Source organism: Medicago truncatula, chromosome 3 (assembly GCF_003473485.1).
Source record: "Medicago truncatula cultivar Jemalong A17 chromosome 3, MtrunA17r5.0-ANR, whole genome shotgun sequence".
Classification (NCBI taxonomy): domain Eukaryota; kingdom Viridiplantae; phylum Streptophyta; class Magnoliopsida; order Fabales; family Fabaceae; genus Medicago; species Medicago truncatula.
The window spans coordinates 23,076,769-23,097,517 of NC_053044.1; the positions used below are offsets into that span (position 1 = coordinate 23,076,769).

Here is a 20,749-nt window from a genome sequence, read left to right on the forward strand (position 1 = left end):
CCATTAACATTCAAGGGTTCTTTGTTTGAATCGATCCAACGACTACAAATGTTTTGACCGTATGAGTGAGTCAAATTTTGATTTCAAATAAATAATCACGGTCCGATTTGGGGTTACTAATTTTTCAAATATATAGTTTACTCTAGATCAAAAAATAACATTTGTTTTACACAACCCATTTGGGTTGGCCTGGTGGTTGGCTTGGATCTTGGAGTTTGCTCCTCCAGATGTCTCAGGTTCGATTCCCTTTGGTGTCAATTTCGGTGGGCTAAGTTCAGTTAGAGCTTGCTCTAACTTTAAATGGGGTCTCCGCAAGTGGGCGGTGGAATTGGTCCCCTCGCAATAGTCGATTCTTGAATTGGATATCAAATTTCCGAAGAAAAAAAAAAACATTTGTTTTACACATTAGATACTACCATTTTTGTTTACGGAAATAATATACCTTCGTATATATAGATATCTAGTAATTTAAGTTATTTAAGTACCGAGCATTAATCCTTCAAAAAAATACCTAGCATTAAATATAAATTGTTTGATTTTAATCTAACGGCTATATTTGATTCAAGATACGTGTCACAGTTAATCATAAAAATAATGCACATTATACTAACATTTTAAGTCACTTAAATAATGCACATTCTAAAAATAGGACATGTATATGTACACCCTCCGATCACTAATATAAGTAAAAAATTACATTTTAAGTTCATTCATTTAATGATCAATTGCTTATTACATTATACTTCCTTTACATTATAAATAATCCATATCAAATTAGCAATTAATATATGTCTGAAAGCATCCAAATATGGTTTGTTTGTTTTAAGAATTTGGTAACCCACGCACACAATGGGTTAAGTGGGTTGACCAACTTCAACCAAAATATGAATCTGTGTGGAAGAAAGCTGAAATTTTTGATGCTATTAGGAGTACTAAATGCCGCATAATGAAAGATCCAAACTTGGTTTATGGGGTTGTTGACAAATGGTGTTCTGAGACCCAATACATTCGTGTTTCCCTTTGGTGAAGCAACAATTACTATAGAGGATGTTGTGGTTTTTGGGGGTTACTCTCTCTTTGGTGATCCTGTTTTCAAACCACTCGAAGATCAGGAAATGCAAGATGTGGAACAGAAGCTCATCAACATTGAAACAAAGGAGAGGATTATCAAAAGTATTTTCACCTTCCACAACAGTGTGGATGGATATTTTCATCGATAAAGGTAGTGAAATTGAGCATGAAGCATTTCTTGCTACTTGGTTGTCAATTTTTGTTTTTCCTAATAGATACTTTAATGTGAAAAGATCTTTGTTTCCTATTGCTATTGGTCTTGCTAGAGGAAATACTATCGCTTTGGCACCTGCTGTTTTGGCTAGCTTATATAACGATTTGAGTTTGTTTAAGAAACAAATTGTTGAATTGAAAAAATGTCGTTATAAATTTCCATTGGTGTTGGACGTTAATGTATAATCACCCTTTTACTTGCTTCAAGTTTGGGTTTGGGAAAGGTTCAAAAATTTAGAGCCACAACCCATGTTGATCAAGCATGGAGAACCTTTATTGTTTAGGTGGCATAAGGTTAAGGCCTTGAAAGTTGACAATGTTAAGTTGGCATTAGACTCGGCTATTGATGATTTTATTTGGCGTCCTTACGTTAGATATGCAGATAAGTGTGGACTGTTTTATCCAAATGACGAAATTTGGGTATCATATTAGAAAGATTTGGTCGATAAACAAATGCTCTCATTTATTATATGTTTGAGAGTTTCTGAGCTAGTTGGGTTTGAGTTTATAGAGCAATATCTACCACATAGAGTTGCTATGCAATTTGAATTTGATCAAGATGTTCCTGGTTATGTGTCTAGATTCAATGAATCTCAAGTCATTGCTTGGAAAAATTACTCCAGACCCTTTTATGATACAAGTTTATACTTTCAATCTAGATTTTTTGAGGCCGATATTATCACATGTTATGCAAAGTGGTGGGAGAAATCGGTATTGGGTCCCCAGGTTTCCGTTAAGAATGCTGTGCCACAGAAAAGAAGTGTAAGTTCATTAAAATGTAGACCACATGCTGAGATTCCGGATCATGCTGCTTGTGACACTGTTACTTTTGGAAAATCTTGTGATGATGGTTGGAAAAACTACAACGGTGGTAATATTGTTGATGAGGATGTTCCTTCTGGTTCAATTCCTAAACTTTTGAAAACTATGTTCTCGTTGAAGATGCTTTCATAGCTGAGAAAAATGTAGATGCTCTTTTGATATCTGGTGAGGATTGTAAGCATGTCTTGGAAGATGTTGAGTTCAAAGGTGATGGAAATGAGAGCAAAGAAGCAAGGCTGTTAGGTGATACAATCTGCCAGTCTAAGACTCAAACTGAAAGTTATATCAATTTATTTGAAGTAATCATAGCGGAACTTGAACAGAGAATTAGCCGACTCGAGAAAGTGCATAAGAAATTGAAGATGACAAGGTTAGGCCTTTGTTAAAAACATTATTAACTCATAAAACTGAAAGCTTATTGATTGTTTACATGTTATTTATAAAGAAGACCAAATGAAACATGCATTTTAGGACATTGATGTTGTTACTTTGTTTTTCTTTTACTTGATTATTGCATAGAAATATAGTTATCAGTTGGTACCTGCTTGTAGAAAATGATCGTGTTTGGCGAGATATCAATTTTTATTTTTTATTTTTTAAGTTGTATATCTGAATTTATATCAATTAAATTGATATCATGTGCTGACTTACATTGTTCCATTTGGGAAAGCTAGAACATAACCATTTTCATTTTCTATGTAAACTCCATTAGTGGCATTGAAAGTGATTTAAAATTCATATCAATTACTTTGAAATCTGTGAAATTACCATTAGCACATGATACACAACAGAATCTATGGAATATTATTGGTTCGTTTAAAGTTCAGGTAGGTGGAAATTGCAATTTTCTTTGTACCAAGATATTTGTGTGTAACAGTTATAATTATACCAAATTATATAAGGATCAAAAGCTCAAATCAAATATTACCTCAAACAAATTTAATTTTCAATACCATGTTGATGGAAAATGCTGTTCATTAAGGTTGTGAGTAACATCCTGACTAAGTTTTGTGTTGCATTGCAGGTTGTTGCTGAGAAGCAACATGACATAAATCATAAATGGATTTCAAGGGAATAGGAGATTTCTTGTACAACTTAACATCCTGACTAATCTTTTCAACTTAGTAGAATTATAGATTGAAAGGTTAGGTGGTAGTTGAAAACATAATTATACTTGTTAAGCTATATCACAGGAATGTTAAAAAAAGACCAAATGAAACGAAATTTTTAGGAAATTAATGTTGGTACTTTGTTATTTTGCTTGAATCCCAGCAGCCACATTTTTTATTTTGCAATAAAAAAATAAAAATGAAGTGAATCCAATCTTACCAATTTTGAAATTGAATTATTGAAGCCAATCTGGTGTATATCAACACTAGAGCCTTCTAGCTGAAGTGAAGCATAACTCTTTCATAATTTTAGCATGAGTAATAAATTGAGCTTTTATTTCTCAAATTTTTAAATTTCGGGAAAAAAAATCAAATGCAACTCCAATATATAGTTTATTTTAGGCTTAATTAATGATGTGGTCTATTAAGTTATTTATTGGTTACATTTTAGTCCCATAAGTTATTAACGTTACAATTTGGTCCTTTAAGTGATCTTCCGTCAACCAAATAATTCTCCACCGTCAAAACCGTTAAGCCAATGTCTAAATTGGATACACATCGCAAGTTGTCACGTCACCGTTCACATGTGCCTATTTAACGTTTTGGCAAAAGACTGACGGTGAGGATTTATTTGGCTAATAGATTTTAACTTAAAGGACCAAATTGTAATGTTAATAACTTTGAGACCAAAATGTAACCAATAAATAACTTAAAGATGAAATCATTAATTAAACCTTTATTTTACTTCTAGCTGAAGGGAGAAAGCTTCAAGAATTGCAACATCAATTGGCGAGTTTATTGGATGGGTGTACTTTCTCGATGGAGGAGGACCATTTTTTTTTTTTTTTTACAAAAATAAATGTTAATCATTCATTCAAGTTGATAAAGTACATCGATACAATGCAAATCTAAATTCACTAAAAAAAAGGATGAATCAGTTAACAAACTTACAACATCCATGTTAATAGCATAAAACGGTAAAATATCTATACCTACAAATATGACTAATAATATGACTATATTCAAGTCTCTAGAATACTCATGTCTCCGGATCTGCAACGTTGACGATGTCAAAGTCATTGTCATTGATCGAATATGCACTTGCTCAAAGTTAATATTTCAACCTGAATCAAGTAAACATTGCACTAAGACTGGAAATAAAAAACACACCACACAAAGACGAGGAATCAAAACAAACAGAGTCGTTAAGAGACGACGAAATCACAAAAACAAACGAAAAAAAAACAGGAAATATGTGAAATCACTTATTCAATTATGAGGAAGGACAAACAACTCATGGGTGATTTTTGAGTCAAAATTGACCCTAAATCACCTCTCTGACAAATGGGACAAGTGGAGTAAGGAGGAGAATGGGAGGTTTACAGTCCAGTCCGCTTACAAGATATTGGAGGTGTTGCTGTTACCAGAGGAAATTGGTGGTGGGTCGGAGAGTAACGTTTTTGCTTCAGTTTGGAAAAGTCTGGCACCTCCTAAGGTAATGGCTTTTTCTTAGCAATTGTTGCTTGACCGAAACCGGAAAACTCACTGGTATCTTGAGTGTTTTGCACCAATACTTCACTGGAAACGGCCGATCATATTTTTATTCATTGCGAGGTGCGGCTTGCAAAATATGGTCCTACATTATGGGGTGGCTGGGCTTCTCTTTCTTATCGCCTCCAAATTTATTTATTCACTTTGAATGTTGAACCGAGGAAGGGAGAAATAAAAAGGGAAGACTCGGCATGTGGTTAATTTTGTATGCAACTCTTTGGGTGATTTGGAATGCTAGGAATAAAAGAATTTTCAACGATGAGGTGAAAGGGGTTGAAGAGTTAGTAAAGGAGGTGAAGGTGTTGTCATGGCAATGGAGCTTGAATAGATTGAAGATTCCGTCTTGTATATACTTTGAATGGTGTTGGGATCCTAGAGATTGCATTTTGTGGTAAGAGGTGTGGTGGGGTGTACATCCTTGCATTTGGTGTTATGAGCGTGGACTTGGCGGACCTGTATACATCTCTGTTATGGTTTTCTCCTTGAAATTATTTTCTTTACAAAACAAAATGATATTCATTCGTTAGATTACATCATTCAACAATGATAAAAAAGACAATCTACGAACAAATTTACAAAATTCAAATTAATAGCATATAACGACAAAATGTCTCTAAATAATATGATAAAATTAGAGTGACCGGGATACCTATCTGAAAATTAGGGTCGGCTAGTTGGAAAGGGAGTAGAGCTGAAATTTGAAAAATTATTCTTAAACATTTGATCGGATAATGAAATTTAAAAAATTTGATACATCAATTCAGAATATGTAAGAAAGGGACCAATTGGCAACGGTTTAAAAGTTTGAAAGAATTATAAAACCCTAACCCTTCAAAATCGCATGATTCAAGTAATTTCTTTTATTTCAGAATCCATTTCAAGTAACAAGCTACTGCTTCAATTTTGAAACCGCTTTTCTTGTGTTGCAAGATCATGGAAAATCCAGCTCCACCCTCCGAGGAGCATGTGAAGCGAGAGAGATCGGCCAAATATTCCAATCCGAAACCAAAACCTCCGCGAATCTCTGGTACACTTTACTACTTCTGTTATTGTTTAAATAAGTCTGTACCCTAAGATATTTGTTATTCCATTTTTTAACTGGTCTGCTTCTGATTTCTTGTATGTTTTCTTTTTCATGTAGAGGTGATCAAAGATAATGGCAAACTTATTCCTCATGCTGTCAAACTTTGGGTTGAAAGCTACGAAAAGGATCAAAGATCTGCGATGGATGAACTCTTGACAACGCTGGTTGAGGTACAAGTGTTTAGAGTTTGACATGTTATGTGAAAAGATAGAAGATCTGCAATGGCTTGTAACTCTTGCTGATCGCATCAAAATTGAATAGATATCTGGAACATTGGATTTTTTTCACAGCATTCTGGTGTCTGCACAATGTATTTTCTTGCGAAAATTGGACCTGTTTGCTTTGTCATTGCTACACTCTGATATTGTACCAAAGAATAACACCTAAAACTTTTTAAATCTGATTTACCGACGTGCTTGATGGTACTCAATATTTTGTTTGCAGGATTGGAAATGCATCTTATACATGCTCCTTGACGAAAATTTCTCAATCTCCGACAAAAGTGTAACAAACTTGGTTCGACTCCTGTGTGCATCAGTGAAGAAGGCTTTTGGAGAGAGGATTGTTCCTACTATTGATAACAGAAAGTAATGCTTAATGTTTATTTTGGGATGTAAATGTTTTCGCAATCCATGGTTTTATATATAGTACAGATAATTTTGTTCGTGCTGTATTTCTCTACGAGTACTCTTTTTTGTGGTGTTTGCGTTGTTCCTGCACGGGTGATTGATTAATGTTCTTTCCGCAACAAGGTTTGTTTATTGTTCTTGTTGGCAGATTCTAATCTCTTCTCCTCTAATAAATGACAGGAAGTATTTGAAAATAATAAACAGGATATAACTGTTGCCATGATGAAGTGTTACCCATTACTCCTGCGGAAATTTATTTCAGATAAAACTAAAGTGTCATTGCTGGTAGAAATTATTTTGTATTTGAACCTTGAACTTTATTCCTTGAAGAGGCAGGAACAGGTTGGAGAATCTTTCTTGCAGATGCTTTTCAGGATTTGAGAAATGTCCTCCAGCTTATGAAAGAGGCATTTTTTAAGCATGGTGACAAAGACCCTCTGAGAGCTTGTGTTAAGGCAATTAATTTCTGTTGCAAAGAAAGTCGAGGGGAATTGCAAGATTTTGCTCGAAATAAGTTGAAGGAACTCGAGGATGAAATTATCGATAAGTTGAAATCTGCAATTAAAGAAGTAGAGGTATGCTCATCATTACTCAGATGTCATTTTTTCTGTTACTTTTGGATCCTGTAGGAGAAACTTAACAGTTAACATATAGAGTTGACGCTGCAGGATGGTGGTGATGAATATTCTCTTGTAAATTTGAGAAGGTTGCATGAACTTCAATTGTCTAGATATGTGTCTATTGATAACTTACATGAGGAAATTGTAATGGTGTTACGTAATTATAGGAATGTGGAGGATGAGGTGAGTAAATGGTTGCTCATAGAAGGTGCTATGTTTCCTCCGATATTCTTATTTCTGTCTGATTAATTTTCTGCTTATTCCGCATTCAGGTTGTTGGTTTGCTGCTTCAGCTATTGCATTTTCATCTGGCATGGAGTTTGATGTCCATAATATATGGAGGAAGTGTTTCTGCTGCATCCATAAATTCTTTCCTGTCTAAGCGTGATACTTTGTTATCAGAACTTGATAAAATTAGAAGTGAATTTGTTGGCAAAGCAAGGGAACTCTTATTCGTTTTCCTTTTTCTTTCTCCAACGTAAATATATTATGTCTTGAGGTCTGAAAAAATGTGTCATCTGCCAACGGTATGCACTGTGGTTGCCGAAACATGGCACTTACTTAGTATGACAAATTCAAGGACCGAGCACGAATGATTAGGATATCAGCCTAATTCATATGAGCTTCAGAAGTTCTGGGAACTTTGTCAACAACAGCTTAATGTTTCAGGTAACCCCAACAAATATGCTAAAGAAGTTGGACTATTCATCCTATGTTTCTTAATTTTTACTTTAAACTAATTATTACACTTGAGACCGAAAATATAGTCTATTCACTATGAATATTTTACCTGAAACTAATTATTACACTTGAGACTGAAAATGTTGTATAGAATGAGGGTGAAGTACAATATATATACATTAATCTGACCTAACCACTCCCTCAAGATAAGGGAAAAGAATCAATAAGAAAGGAAAGATTCCTGTAAAATACAATTGCCATAATATCTCGTCTCACAGATAGTAATAAAATTCGCAGTTTTCAATATCTTACAATATCTCAACCATTACAAAATGACTAAATACACATTGATGCATCTTTGATCCTTCGTATTTCTATTGTGTGCTCATCTTGTTTATAATGCTGGAAGTCTGTTCATTTACCTATAGATTTTTAGATGAGGTAGAAGATGACGATGTAACTAAAGAATAATCAGAGGGGTCAAATAGATGTGCTGTTTTAATTGCTGCATGCAAGCTGATTACTAATGATGTTGTCCCAAAGGTAAATTATTATTATTGAGTTATGAAAATTGCCAATTTCTTGGCGAAATTGTACTTCTTACCAGTAAAATTTATTTTAATGCCAAAATTTTGGGGTTATTACTAAAGCAGGATTATCTTGCTCCTGAGATTATTTCTCATTTTGTAATGCATGGAACAGATGTGGCTGAGATTGTAAAACTTCTGATCACATTTTTAAAAACTAATGAGTGGATACATTGATAATAACCAATATTTGAGGTTTTAACATTGTTATACACGTGCATATATTTCTGTCAAAAAATACATGTGCATATATTTTATTTTAATCTTAATCATTAAATTTTTAGCCGCTTCTTGCAATAATTTTTAGTTTTCACAATATTAGTAATTTTCTTATTCTTAGTAATTTGATGTGCTTTTAGATATTGGTAATTGGTATATTTAGTGTAAAGAGTAGACTAACAAGGCTAATCATTTTTCTGATGATAAAGAAAGGGTTTCTGCTAAGCGCCAGGGTTGTCCATGGAAAATGCAAAACATGCAAGGTAAGAAGGTTTTTAAAGACCGTAGCTCAAGTGAAGATGAGGATTACATTAGTGTATCCGAACAAAACGCACAAGGTCAGGCAAGAGGAGGTGGATGAAGATGCTCCTTTTCCATTTCAATCATCGGTCATCAAAGTTAAGGTCGCTGAGATTTTCTAGGCAGGAAATCAAAGGTCCGACAAAGGCAGGGAATTCTGTGGGAGCTGTAGATAAATCTGCTTATAGAACAACAGATATCTCATATTACCAAATCAAGATCTAGATGTGCTTATTGAATTGAGATATTCATGCCTTAGAAAATTCAACTTTTTCAACTTGTGAAAGTATCCTATTCAACTTGACAGTGGAATATATTCCTTAGAAATTAAATCAAGATCTAGATATCGCTTAGAAAATTCAACTTGTTCCATTCATGATAGTGGAATATATCCTATCCTATTTAATTAAAGATTGATAGCCTTACCGGTGAAAGTATGTTAGTGAGATGTGTATGCCTCTTGACAGTCAGTCTCAACTGAAAAATTACCATTATCTTCTCCATAATGTCACTATGAAGGTTGACATTATCTAACTTTATGCAGAAAACTTGCAAATCTACTCCCATCATTTTGCACCAAATTGAGTTCAAAGATGAGTCAAGTGATAGCCCTTCATTAATTACATAAACTTAGTTATACATCAAGACTAATTATATATATATATATACACACACACACACACACACACACTCATATTAAAGATGTGCCAAACCCCGTGAGCTTAGCTCAGTGATAGGGATATTGCATTTTATATGTAGGGGTTGGGGTTCAAACCCCAGACACAACTTCTCCACAATTAAATTGTGTGAGCTCTAGCCACTTGGCTACTTGACAAAAAAAAAAGGATGTGTCAAATGATTAGGGATGACAATGAGTATTTATGAACATGGATAATACGATACATGCAGGGACGGACCCAGGTAGAGCCCACAGTGGGCTTGGGCCCTCACTACATTTGGAAAATAAGATAAGAATTCTGCTCATTACCCAAACAGTATCGCTCATTCCCAAAGTAAAAGTCAAAAATGCCCCTACGCATGTTAACTTGCGTAGCGTGAGTTAACATGCGCTAGTTATAAGGAGAACGTAACTTAAGTCACGCAACGTGAGTTAAGTCACGTAGCGCATGTTAACTTGCGTTAAGTACTATTTTCATTCAAAACCCAGCAGGCAACCACAAGCTCCATTTTTTCTTTCCCTCCACCTCCAAAAACCTCCAAAAGTGCGAAATTTTGGGTGAAAATCTTCATTCCAAATCATTGTAAATTGTCAGGAAACAAGTTTCTACGCTCATCAAGCATCAAAGAACAGGTAATGTATCGTCAAAACTTTTTCATTTTTGCTGGTTTTGTTGGTAGTTTCGCTTTTCGTTTCAATAGGCGTAGGGCTCAACGTGAGTTAACTCACGCTAATTGTAAGGGAAACGTGACTTAAGTTGCGTAGGTAGATAGCACTAGCGTGAGTTAACCCACGCTACTCACAGTAGCCCAAAATTTGAAATTTTGCGCCACATTTTTTATTTGCTTTGCTTGCCGCACAAGTCACTTATTTATTTTTTCTTTGTTTTTTTTATTGAGTAGACATTGAGTGGCATGGTTGAAAATGTGGCGGAGGATGGCGTTGAACCGAAACCGGGCAAAAACAAAGCTTCCGGCGTAGGTTCCGGTGAAGGCAAACTAACCAATGATGTGAAGTTTAAAGTGAAAATTTCTTTTCAAGTTGAAGCTCACATAGTTCACAACCAAGCAAAACCGGTACCTACCGGTAACTTTGAAGAGAAGCCTAAACCGGTACCTACCGGTGTTTGTGTTATTCAAGTAAACACCGGGTCATTTTTTACAACAAATGAAAGATGGAAAGATCGAGAAGAATTACTTGGTTGGGTTCGTCGACAAGCGGGTAGGGCGATTTACAATTTCTATAGATAAATCTAGTGGTATAGTGCCATACATGATGATGCAATGTGAGAGGAGTGGTGAATACAGGCCACCTAAGACGAGGAAGAAACCGAAGCTTAAAGGCACGGGCTCAAGGAAGTGTAATTGTCCGTTTAGGTTGAAATGTTTCTTTAAAAAAAAACACAAGAATGGTGGATTGCAATGCTTTGTGGAGTTCACAACCATGACTTGGCACCAAATTTATCCAGCCACCTTCTTGCGGGTCGCCTAAGAGAGGAGGAGAAGCAAAGAGTTATCGACATGACAAAGAGCTTGGCAAAGCCTAGGAATATTCTCACGGATTTGAAGGGAAAAAAAAAACAAAGAAAGTGTGACACTCATCAAAGAGAGGACAAGACTTAGTTGCAATACTTGATTACTGATGACAGTTCGTCATACCACATTTTTAGAGTCTTTTTAATTAAGTTTTTAGTTTATTTTAATTAATTTAGTATTTAATTTAGAGTTATTATAAATAAATTGTCATTTTTTAATTTATTGAGTCAAGTACTATGTTATGTTGTTATTATTATATTTAGTGTTCATAGAATCAAGGAAAGAAAATCTTGGCTGATTAAATTATGTCAATGGTCATGTGAGCAAGTTTTTATTGTTGGTGGTGTGAATAAAACAAAAGGATGGTAAGAGCTAGAACTAAAAGAGATGGGCCACCAAGTTGTTACGGCAAATGGAAAAGGAATAGCTTTTGGAGCAAAGAAAAGAGCAAAATAGGTTACAGAGGCTATATAAGAAGCAGCCGCACAAGACCAAAAGGGGGATTCACGTTTTGGGAAAATAAAACAGGCACAAAGCATCACGCACAACGGTAGCAGCTACGGCATGCACACAACAACATCAATCGGAAAGAGAAATTCAAGAGCAACGTCGGCAACTATGAAACTCTCGGTTTTGTTTTCTTTTTATGTTGTTTATTTCTATGAACATGAGTAGCTAAGCTCCTAGATTAATCGAGTCATGAGATGAATCTATTGTGATCTATGAACCATGTAATTTGTTTAAACTCTCCTTAATTCAATGGAATCCTAGTCTTTATTCAGAATTATTTGTGTTTGTTGCTTTTCATATGATTGCTTTGCATGACTATTAACCCTAGCTTCTTCCAATTACATAAATTGATCTTAGGAATTGAATGACTATTAACCCTAGCTTTTAATCCTGAAATAGTAATTATGTTTAATTCAACATAGGAACCTAGAGATAGGAAATTGAGGATTATGACATATGAATTAACGTTCTGTTATTGCTTCCGCGGTTATTCAATTGGTTTAAGAGATTAAAAAGTTATAACTTAGGAAAGAGTTTTGAGTCAAGAGATTGATCAAAACTATTTAGTTAATCCGTCATAGAGTTAGGTGAACATTGAGAGAGAAGATGAGAAAATTATTCACCGTGAACAATAGAGGATTCAAAGGCTTGATTATATGTTTTATTATAAATTCCAAACCAATTTAATTGCATCTCATTTACATTTTATGCACCAAATTCAGCTGCCTAAGGCAACCCATAAATTTACTACATCCTTTATTTTAACGAACTTGCTAAGTAGAAATTAACAACGGTCCTCGTGGATACGAACTTTATTACTACTTTGATAGATTTTAGTACACTTGCCAAATATCTATCAATTAAAGAGTCGGAGAAGCATCAATATGTCTACTTCACAAGAGCTAATAGCGAGGAAACCACACTTGAAGATTTATTCTTTGCTCACCCAAAATCAATTGATATGCTCAACACTCTTCCCACCGTTTTGGTCATGGACTCCACCTACAAAACCAATACCTACCGAATGCCTTTATTTGAGATTGTTGGTGTCACCTCTACCAAATTGACCTATTCGGTTGCGTTTGCATTTCTTTCCTTTGAAAGAGAGAATAAATTCATATGGACACTTAAGATGTTGGTTGGTCTTTTGACCTCAAAAAACAACATGCCTAAGGTGATTGTCACCAATAGGGTCCCCGCTTTGATGAAAGCCGTTGCCGAAGTTCTCCCTAAAACGGACCATGTACTTTGCTACTTTCATATTGGAAAGAATGTCAAAGGTAGGTGCATCACAAATTGTAGAGTCAATGCCAAGCCAAAGAAAGGAAAAGGAAAAGTTGTTAACAAAGATGCGAAGGAAGCAGATGATGACAAGCAATGTGAGCTTGTTAAGAAAATAGTGAGGGCTTGAAGAGATGTGGTTAACTCTCCTACGGAGGATTCATTTGCAATATAATTGCATGGTTGACATTCAAAGATGAGGTATGCGGACCGTTTCCATTGTTTGTTAAATATGTTGAGCAAACTGTTTTGCCCCTTAAGAAGCATTTTGTGAGGGCATGGACGAATAAATACTTGCATCTAGGGTGTAGAAGCACCAACATTGTTGAATCGGCTCATGCACAATTGAAAAGGTACTTGAGAAGTAGCATGGGAGACTTAGCATCATGTTGGGATGAAATTGACAAAATGTTGAAAAACCAATTGGGTGAGATACAAGGGAGTTTTGGGAGGAGCATAACCGTCATGGTACACAAATACAAAAAAACAAATTATTCTTGGAGTTGGAGGGGTATGTCTCTAAGGCTGCTTTGGGTTTCATTGATGATGAATTTGAACGCCCTAGGAGATTTGGGTTTGCTAAAGAAGATTGTGGTTGTGTGCAAATGGCAACGCTCGGGTTGCCTTGTGCTTGTATTCTTGTCGAGAAGAGAAAGAAAAAATTGTCTATTCTTTTGGATGAAATACACCCTCATTGGCGAAGTCTAAGTATAATTGGAGAAGAGGTTGATGCCAATTTTTCCGTTATGGAGGAATGGGACGCCGTTCAAAAACATATCAAGAGGGCCCCTTACAAGATGAATCTCTTGATCAAATACAAATTGCGTAAACTTGGATTTCCAGAGGAAACAATGTTGAAGCCACCTATGAGAAAATTGGCCACCAAGGGGGCACCTAAAAGGGTGAAGTCTACATCGAAAATGAGGTCCACGGGTCGAATTCCCTCTAGGTGGGAGACTATTGATGCTCAAAATCCCGATAGTCAATGCTCACATGGCAAGAGTAATGTTCCAAAGACTAAAGGTTCACGTCTTGGCACTTGGTCCCGCTCACAAAATTCAATTCCTACTTCAAAACAGGAACCTTATTTGCAAATACCATACATTTCACGAATTCCAAATCTCATGACACCTTTCGTTGAAGATATTGTGAATGTTAAAGGGGATGGTAATTGTGGTTTTCGGGTCGTAGATAGGCACATGGGATTGAATGAGGATAGTCATGTTTTGGTTCGTCATGCACTTATTAATGAGTTGAAAAATCACAAGAGTGACTACTTGCCGTTTTATGCTACCGAGAGGCGTTACAAAGAGATCTTCGATGGTTTACACTCTCCAACAAGTAAAAATGGTGATGCGCCATCGGATAAGTGGTTGAGCACTCCGGATATGGGTCACATAATTACTAGTTGCTACAATAGACCCGTTGTTCAATTGAGTTTGCCCAAAATGGGTGGTGCATGTGAGACATATTTCCCAATCCGGAGTGCTCCACCACTTAATCCACATTCCAACATAATGTGCCTTTGCTTAATTCCGGAACACTTTCTTCATGTGAAGTTGAAAGAAAATTGTCCGCTACCACCTCCTTCTAAGGAGTGGATGACTCACAAGATTTGTGTGGCGGAGCAATGGCTTTTTTAGTTTTTGGATAGGCAAGCCGCCTTGGATGAGCTCATGTCTAAGGAGCCGATGCCGCCAAAGTAACCAACAAATGAGCACAACCCTATTAATTTGGACACTCCGGAAAAGCCAAAGCAAGAGATCGAAGTCATGGATGAAGAAGAAGAATATGCACTATCACTAGTCTAGTTAGATAGGTTATGACACTTTTGGGTCGGTCGGTGTTCATCCTATTTTTTTGTGGCCGGTTGTGTAATTTTGATATTTATGGTCAATATGTAACTAATATTATATAAATATATGAAATGAATTATTTTGGATCGTTTACGTGTCATAAAGTGTGTTTAAATTATTACGGGTAATTACCGGCGAATTTGGATCGTTTATGTGTGATTACGTGATTGTGAGAAAAACGATGTTTTTGAGTAATTTAGATCGATTATGTCATATTATCCGATAATCTTGTTAAACTGACGTAATTCGGTTAAGTTATGAATGTGGCGTGATTACGGGTCATTCTACACTTTTCAAGTTTCAGTTCTCTTACTGCACTGCATTTATTGCAGTTTATGTTGTCTGCTATGAACGTGAGTTAACTCACGCTAGTGCAAATGGCAACGTAAGTTAACTCACGTTGCACAATACACTAGCGCATGTTAACTTGCGCTAAGCATTCGATAAGTAACTCACAAATAACACTAACACATTTTAAGTCACGCTACTTATCTTAAGTTACGTTATAGTTTGCACTAACGCATGTTAACATGCGTAGAGGCATTTTAGTCATTTATTTTAGGAATGAGCGAATTCATTTAGGTAATGGGCAGAATTCATAAAATAAAAAACTAGTAGTAATTGTGTTGATTATAGTATGAGATGTTTTGTTATTACCTTTTGCATGTACGTGTAGTTGAATATCGTAACTTTTTTTTTGTTTAATAGAAGGATATAGATTAATATATATACACAAACGGCACAGCAAAGAGAGAGGGGCAAGGGACTGAGGGGTAGAGATACTATTTATTTTAACAATTTAATAACACAAAATATATATAATTATTTTGGTAGTGCTTATTTTTATTTTTTTTGTTATAAAAATTTTAGGATGAGGGGATGGTGCCCCAGTCCAAGACAGGGAAGACCTTCGGATTCAAAGAGTACTTACAAAGGTAATTAATTTTACCTTCCTCCAAAGGCACAAGCGGGAATGAGTTGTGATTATTTGAATGAATTTATATTATTAGTTTTGGTAGTGCTTATCTTTTTGTTGGTATATTTATTTTTAGAGTTATAAATGTGACAACTGCAGCAACTGAAAATTGTTTAATTACTTATAGTGAGTGATGTTTTTATTGAGATTACAAATGCGAAAATCATTTAATAATTCAAGAATATGAAAAAATTGTAGAGAACGATTATAATGCATATTTATGCTTTAAGAAAATAAATGTTATATATATGGTCTACACTAATTAAACTTTCTGGTCCGTCCCTGTATACATGAGCCCCATTGGATTTGTGTTATATATGTGTTTGCTCCATATCCGTTCGGGTAATTCATAAATTTTGAGGTATCCATGGATATTTGCAGATATCTCTCCATGTAGGGATGGCAATGGGTAGGGTACTATAATGCCCATCTTCATACCCGCATTTGTAAAAATTACATATACCTGTGCCCGTACCCTCGTGGGCAACAACTTTAGTGCCCCTCCCCATACTTTATGGGTACCTAAGTGCCCATACCCGCACCCATTACCTGCACTTTAACTATGAAAAGACAATAAAAACATCACAATTGAAATAAAACTATGGTCTAAATCTTTTAAAATTAACTCATAAAATAATATGAATCGTAGTATATAGTCAAATTAAAAACATCCAAAATTCTAAAAAATTGTACACCGGCGGGATGGAGTTGTAATTGAAACCAAGTTGTTTGGGCTCCAGTGGTAGCTCCTTCCAATGACGTACGGGGAATACCAGGTTTGATTCCCAGAGGAACAATGCTTGGCCAGTGCGCATGCCTCTACCTCTACGCACGAGCCGGATTAGTCGTCCATCTTTTGTGGGTCGGAAACTGGTGCAAAAGCCAAAAAAAATATTCATACGTTACACACTCAATTTAACATGAGTGTTATGTTACCTTGAAGATTGGATTTCACATTAAGGATTTTGCTTCTACTGGTTTTTATCATTGATTTGATGTTTAAGCACAGCCCTTAAGATCGCCTTTCAAATAAAATGAAAGCGTTTTGAGTCATTGCTGTGCTAAATTAAATTACTCTTTAGGGTTTCATATTAGGGTTTTCCTTCTGGGAATTCTCTTTTTCACCACTTATTTTTTATTTATATTTGAGGCATAGACCCTTTATCATTGGATCTGTCATTTCTATCAATGTTTAATATCTTTGGTTATTGGCTTCTTGTAAGTTTTGACCTAAGATTTATCTGTTTCAATTTCAGTTTCTTTGGTGCTTTATTTTTTTTTTGAACAAACTCATTGGTGCTTTATTAATGTCTCAGCTAGCAAGTGGTAATATTTATTTAACTTTTTTCAGATGTAATGTTAATTTTCTTTGGTAGAAAATCGGACAATATGCAAGTATGATGATTCAATTAGATGTATGAAAGGAGAAATCTATTTTTTGAGGCAAACTGTCTGACTTGCTAATTTTTGTTTCAAAAGATTATTGGATTTTCTTGTGTAGAAGTGTGTTAATTAGTAGTTTTTGAATTAAATATAAGAATGGTGATTCAAATAGATGTCTGAAAGGAGAAATCTTTTATGAACTCAACATATTTGACATTTTAACTTTTTGCTCAAATTATTTTGATCTGTTGTCTTTTTAAAATATTTTCATTTTGATTGTTTATTGTATAAATAAATTCATGCTTTTACCTAATTTTTGTCTAATTTGAGCTGTGTCTATAGTTAATTATCTTAAGTTATGTTTGCGACATTTCAAAAATTACTCATTACTCATATTACCAGTACCTGCTCATGTCTAGCATCTTTTCTAAAATTCAAAATTTTAATTATTTTTCCACAACACAATAATTTATATCTGGAAAATGAAAATTTCATTGAGTCAACAATAAAAATAGGTAGGAAAGAAGCTAAAACATTATTAATTAATCAAATTGCTGTTATGTTGAGGCTTATTTCACTGGTTTGGTTCTTGTAGATTCATTGAACAACCACTTGTATGTTGTACCCTAGGACTCTGAGTTGCGATCACGTTTATTTCTTAAGAAATTGAGTGTTTCTTTAAGCAAAGTTTTTCCAAACTATGCAAACAACGTCAACTCATAAGAATAACTTTTAGTTTTTTTTTGAAGAAATCAAAATGAAATAGAATAACTTCGGCCGTGTAACACTCCTAGGTACAAGGTGTACTAAAGAAGCCACTCCGATAAGAAACAGTCATACAAAAATACCAAAAATCAGTCGATTCCCAAACACTGTAAAGGGTCCGAACACCAATTATGAGAACCATACACAAACATAGTATTATGAGCCTTTAGCCACCATAAAGAATGATATTTTACCTTTTCTAATAGGTTCTCAATAGGTGTCTCTATATTATTAAATAACCTGTTATTTCATTCCGTCCACAAGAGGCAAACGCAGAGCAGCCAAATCAATCGAAGAAACGACCTTCGAGCCTTTGAATAACCTGAATAATGAATAAACTGATAGAAGTGATCGCCTAAGTTTTGAGGATCTGCTCCATATATACCTAACCAAGACCGAATATGCTGCCAAAGAGAACTGAAAACCTCGCAATGCAAGAACAAATGTGATGCCGATTCTGCTATTCCACAACCTGACACACAAGTATTAACCGTAGCTTGAAGACAATCGCGCCTCTGCAAGTTTGTTTTGGTCGGTAACCTGTCCTTCAACAACCGCCAGGCTACAATGGAAACCTAATTCAAAGGTACTTGCTTATGCCATACCAATTCGTCTGTCTTTACAATCGTGTTGGAAACCGAGGTTGTCAGAATCTGATAAACCCCTCTCACTGTATAAACATCAATGGTATCTGGATCCCACTGCCACCTGTCTAAAACATTCAAACGCAAACGAACATTATCAAGTAAAGACCTACACTCCTCTTCCCAAGCCCACAATCTTCTACGCCACACCCACGCATCCCCACCCTCCTCCCAACCTAATCGATACATATCAGCCACCGTACACATTTTATTCGTCGTTAAATCAAATAAACGAGCAAAACGTCTATTAAACGGAACATCTCCTAACCACCTATCAAACCAAAACAAAGTGTTCGAACCATCCCCTACTAACTTCGACACCTTCCCTACAAACCATCCCTCATCATCCTCTCCTACACCATCCTTAATCTTCGCTACCTCCTTCCACCAAGATGATACACTCCGGCCCCCAACCTCCAACCTCCTTGCCTCCTCACCATATCTCGCCACCAACACCCTATACCAAAACCCACCTCTATCTATCAACAACCGCCAACACCATTTACTCATCAAAGCTAAATTAAATTCCCGCAACAGCCTCACCCCCAGACCTCCAAACTCCTTTTTTAAACAAACAGAGCTCCAAGCGATCCAGGAAATTTTCCTGTTATCCTCACTACCTCGCCAAAAAAATTTATTAAACAAAGATTCAATGAGAGAAATTATACCTGACGGAGATTTGAAGAAGGAAAGTGCATAGACAGGAAGCGAAGTCAGGACAGACTTAAGAAGAACCAAGCGACCCCCGAAAGATAGAAAACAACTTTGCCACCCCGACAATCTAGTTTTAATAGTAGACACCACAGGTTCCCAAAAAGCTAATTTTCTAGGATCACCGCCAATAGATAGACCAAGATATAAGAACAGAATTTTGCCCACTTTACAATTTAAAACTGATGCAGCCTCTAACAACCACGACTCTCCAATATTAACACCAACCAACAGACTCTTGTTGAAATTCACTTTTAAACCAGACATCTCAGCAAACAAAGTCAACACCGCCCTTAAAGCTCTCACATTAGCCCAACTCTTTTCACCTAATAACAACGTATCATCCGCAAATTGCAAATGAGAAACCACCACCGAGTTTGAAGCACCAACCACATATCCCTTAAACAAATTATTCTCCACCACCGATTTCATCAACACATTTAAACCTTCAGCTGCTATCATAAATAGGAAAGGTGATAAAGGATCCCCTTGACGCAATCCCCGATGCAAAGAGAACTCATCAGTAGGACTTCCATTTACAAGAATTGATGCAGTTGTTGTGCTTATACATTCTTTAATCCACTTCCTCCACAACAATGGAAACGCCATTTTTTGCATTACCGCATCCAAGTACCCTCAGTCAACGGAATCATACGCTTTCTCAAAATCAACTTTAAAAAGTAACAACTCCTTTTTAGTCTTTTTTGCCTCGTCGACCACCTCATTTGCTATTAAAATACCATCCAGAATCTGCATGTCTTTGACTTGGATATTACCCGACCAATTATCATTCTCAATCTATTAGCCAATACTTTCGATAAAATTTTATACAGACTCCCAACCAAGGAAATTGGTCGAAAATCATTTAGACTCTGAGGGCTGCCCACTTTAGGAATAAGAGCTATAAAAGTAGAATTGATACCTCTTGATGATTTTCCATTTCGATGAAAATCTGAAATAAACCACATAACATCACCCTTTAACAAATCCCAAAAATCCTTGATGAATCTAAGATTTACTCCATCTGGGCCAGGGCTTTTGAAACTATCACAATCCCAAATAGCTGCTTTTACTTCACTTTCTGAGAATGGTTTTGTCAAACCATTACCTTCAGCGTAAGATAAATTTTTGAACACAAGGTTTTCTACTCCCGGTCTTCTGGTATAAGGAGCCGCAAAATGTTGTTTGAAGTGTGTAAAAATTGCACTTCTAATAGGCTGAACACCTTCCACCATATTTCCATTAACCAAAAAAGAAACAATAGCATTCCTCCTTCGCCGACTTGCAAGGACCGAATGAAAAAACTTGGAGTTAGCATCCCCGTCCTTCAACTAGTGAATTCTAGTAAAGTATATCTAAACATAAATCAATTTACATCCAACTCACTTTTAACCAAAATCAATTCTTTCAAACTCAATTCTATCAAAATAAATTTTCGTCGCCGTCAAATCAAACACAGTTAGAAGATTATACCTTCATATCTCAAAATCTCAAAATCAATATACTCATTCATTGACTTGAAT

General features: G+C 35.7%; 1 protein-coding gene, 1 non-coding gene and 1 pseudogene across 2 annotated transcripts; 2 read left to right on the plus strand and 1 right to left on the minus strand.

The window, feature by feature from the left end:
- The first annotated feature begins 1,122 nt into the window (after positions 1-1,122).
- On the plus strand, positions 1,123-10,815 carry LOC11440489 (sister-chromatid cohesion protein 3-like; annotated as a pseudogene).
- Positions 10,816-17,109: 6,294 nt separating this feature from the next.
- LOC112420549 (small nucleolar RNA Z266) lies at positions 17,110-17,189 on the plus strand. The gene has a single exon (XR_003010729.1). It is a non-coding gene; the product is annotated as a small nucleolar RNA Z266 (small nucleolar RNA).
- Positions 17,190-18,446: 1,257 nt separating this feature from the next.
- LOC112420149 (uncharacterized) lies at positions 18,447-19,835 on the minus strand. The gene is made up of 2 exons (XM_039831990.1): positions 19,184-19,835; positions 18,447-18,994 (listed from the first exon to the last, which is right to left on the minus strand). Exons 1-2 carry the CDS (start codon positions 19,833-19,835, stop codon positions 18,447-18,449), a joined length of 1,200 nt encoding a protein of 399 aa, XP_039687924.1.
- Positions 19,836-20,749: the final 914 nt, after the last annotated feature.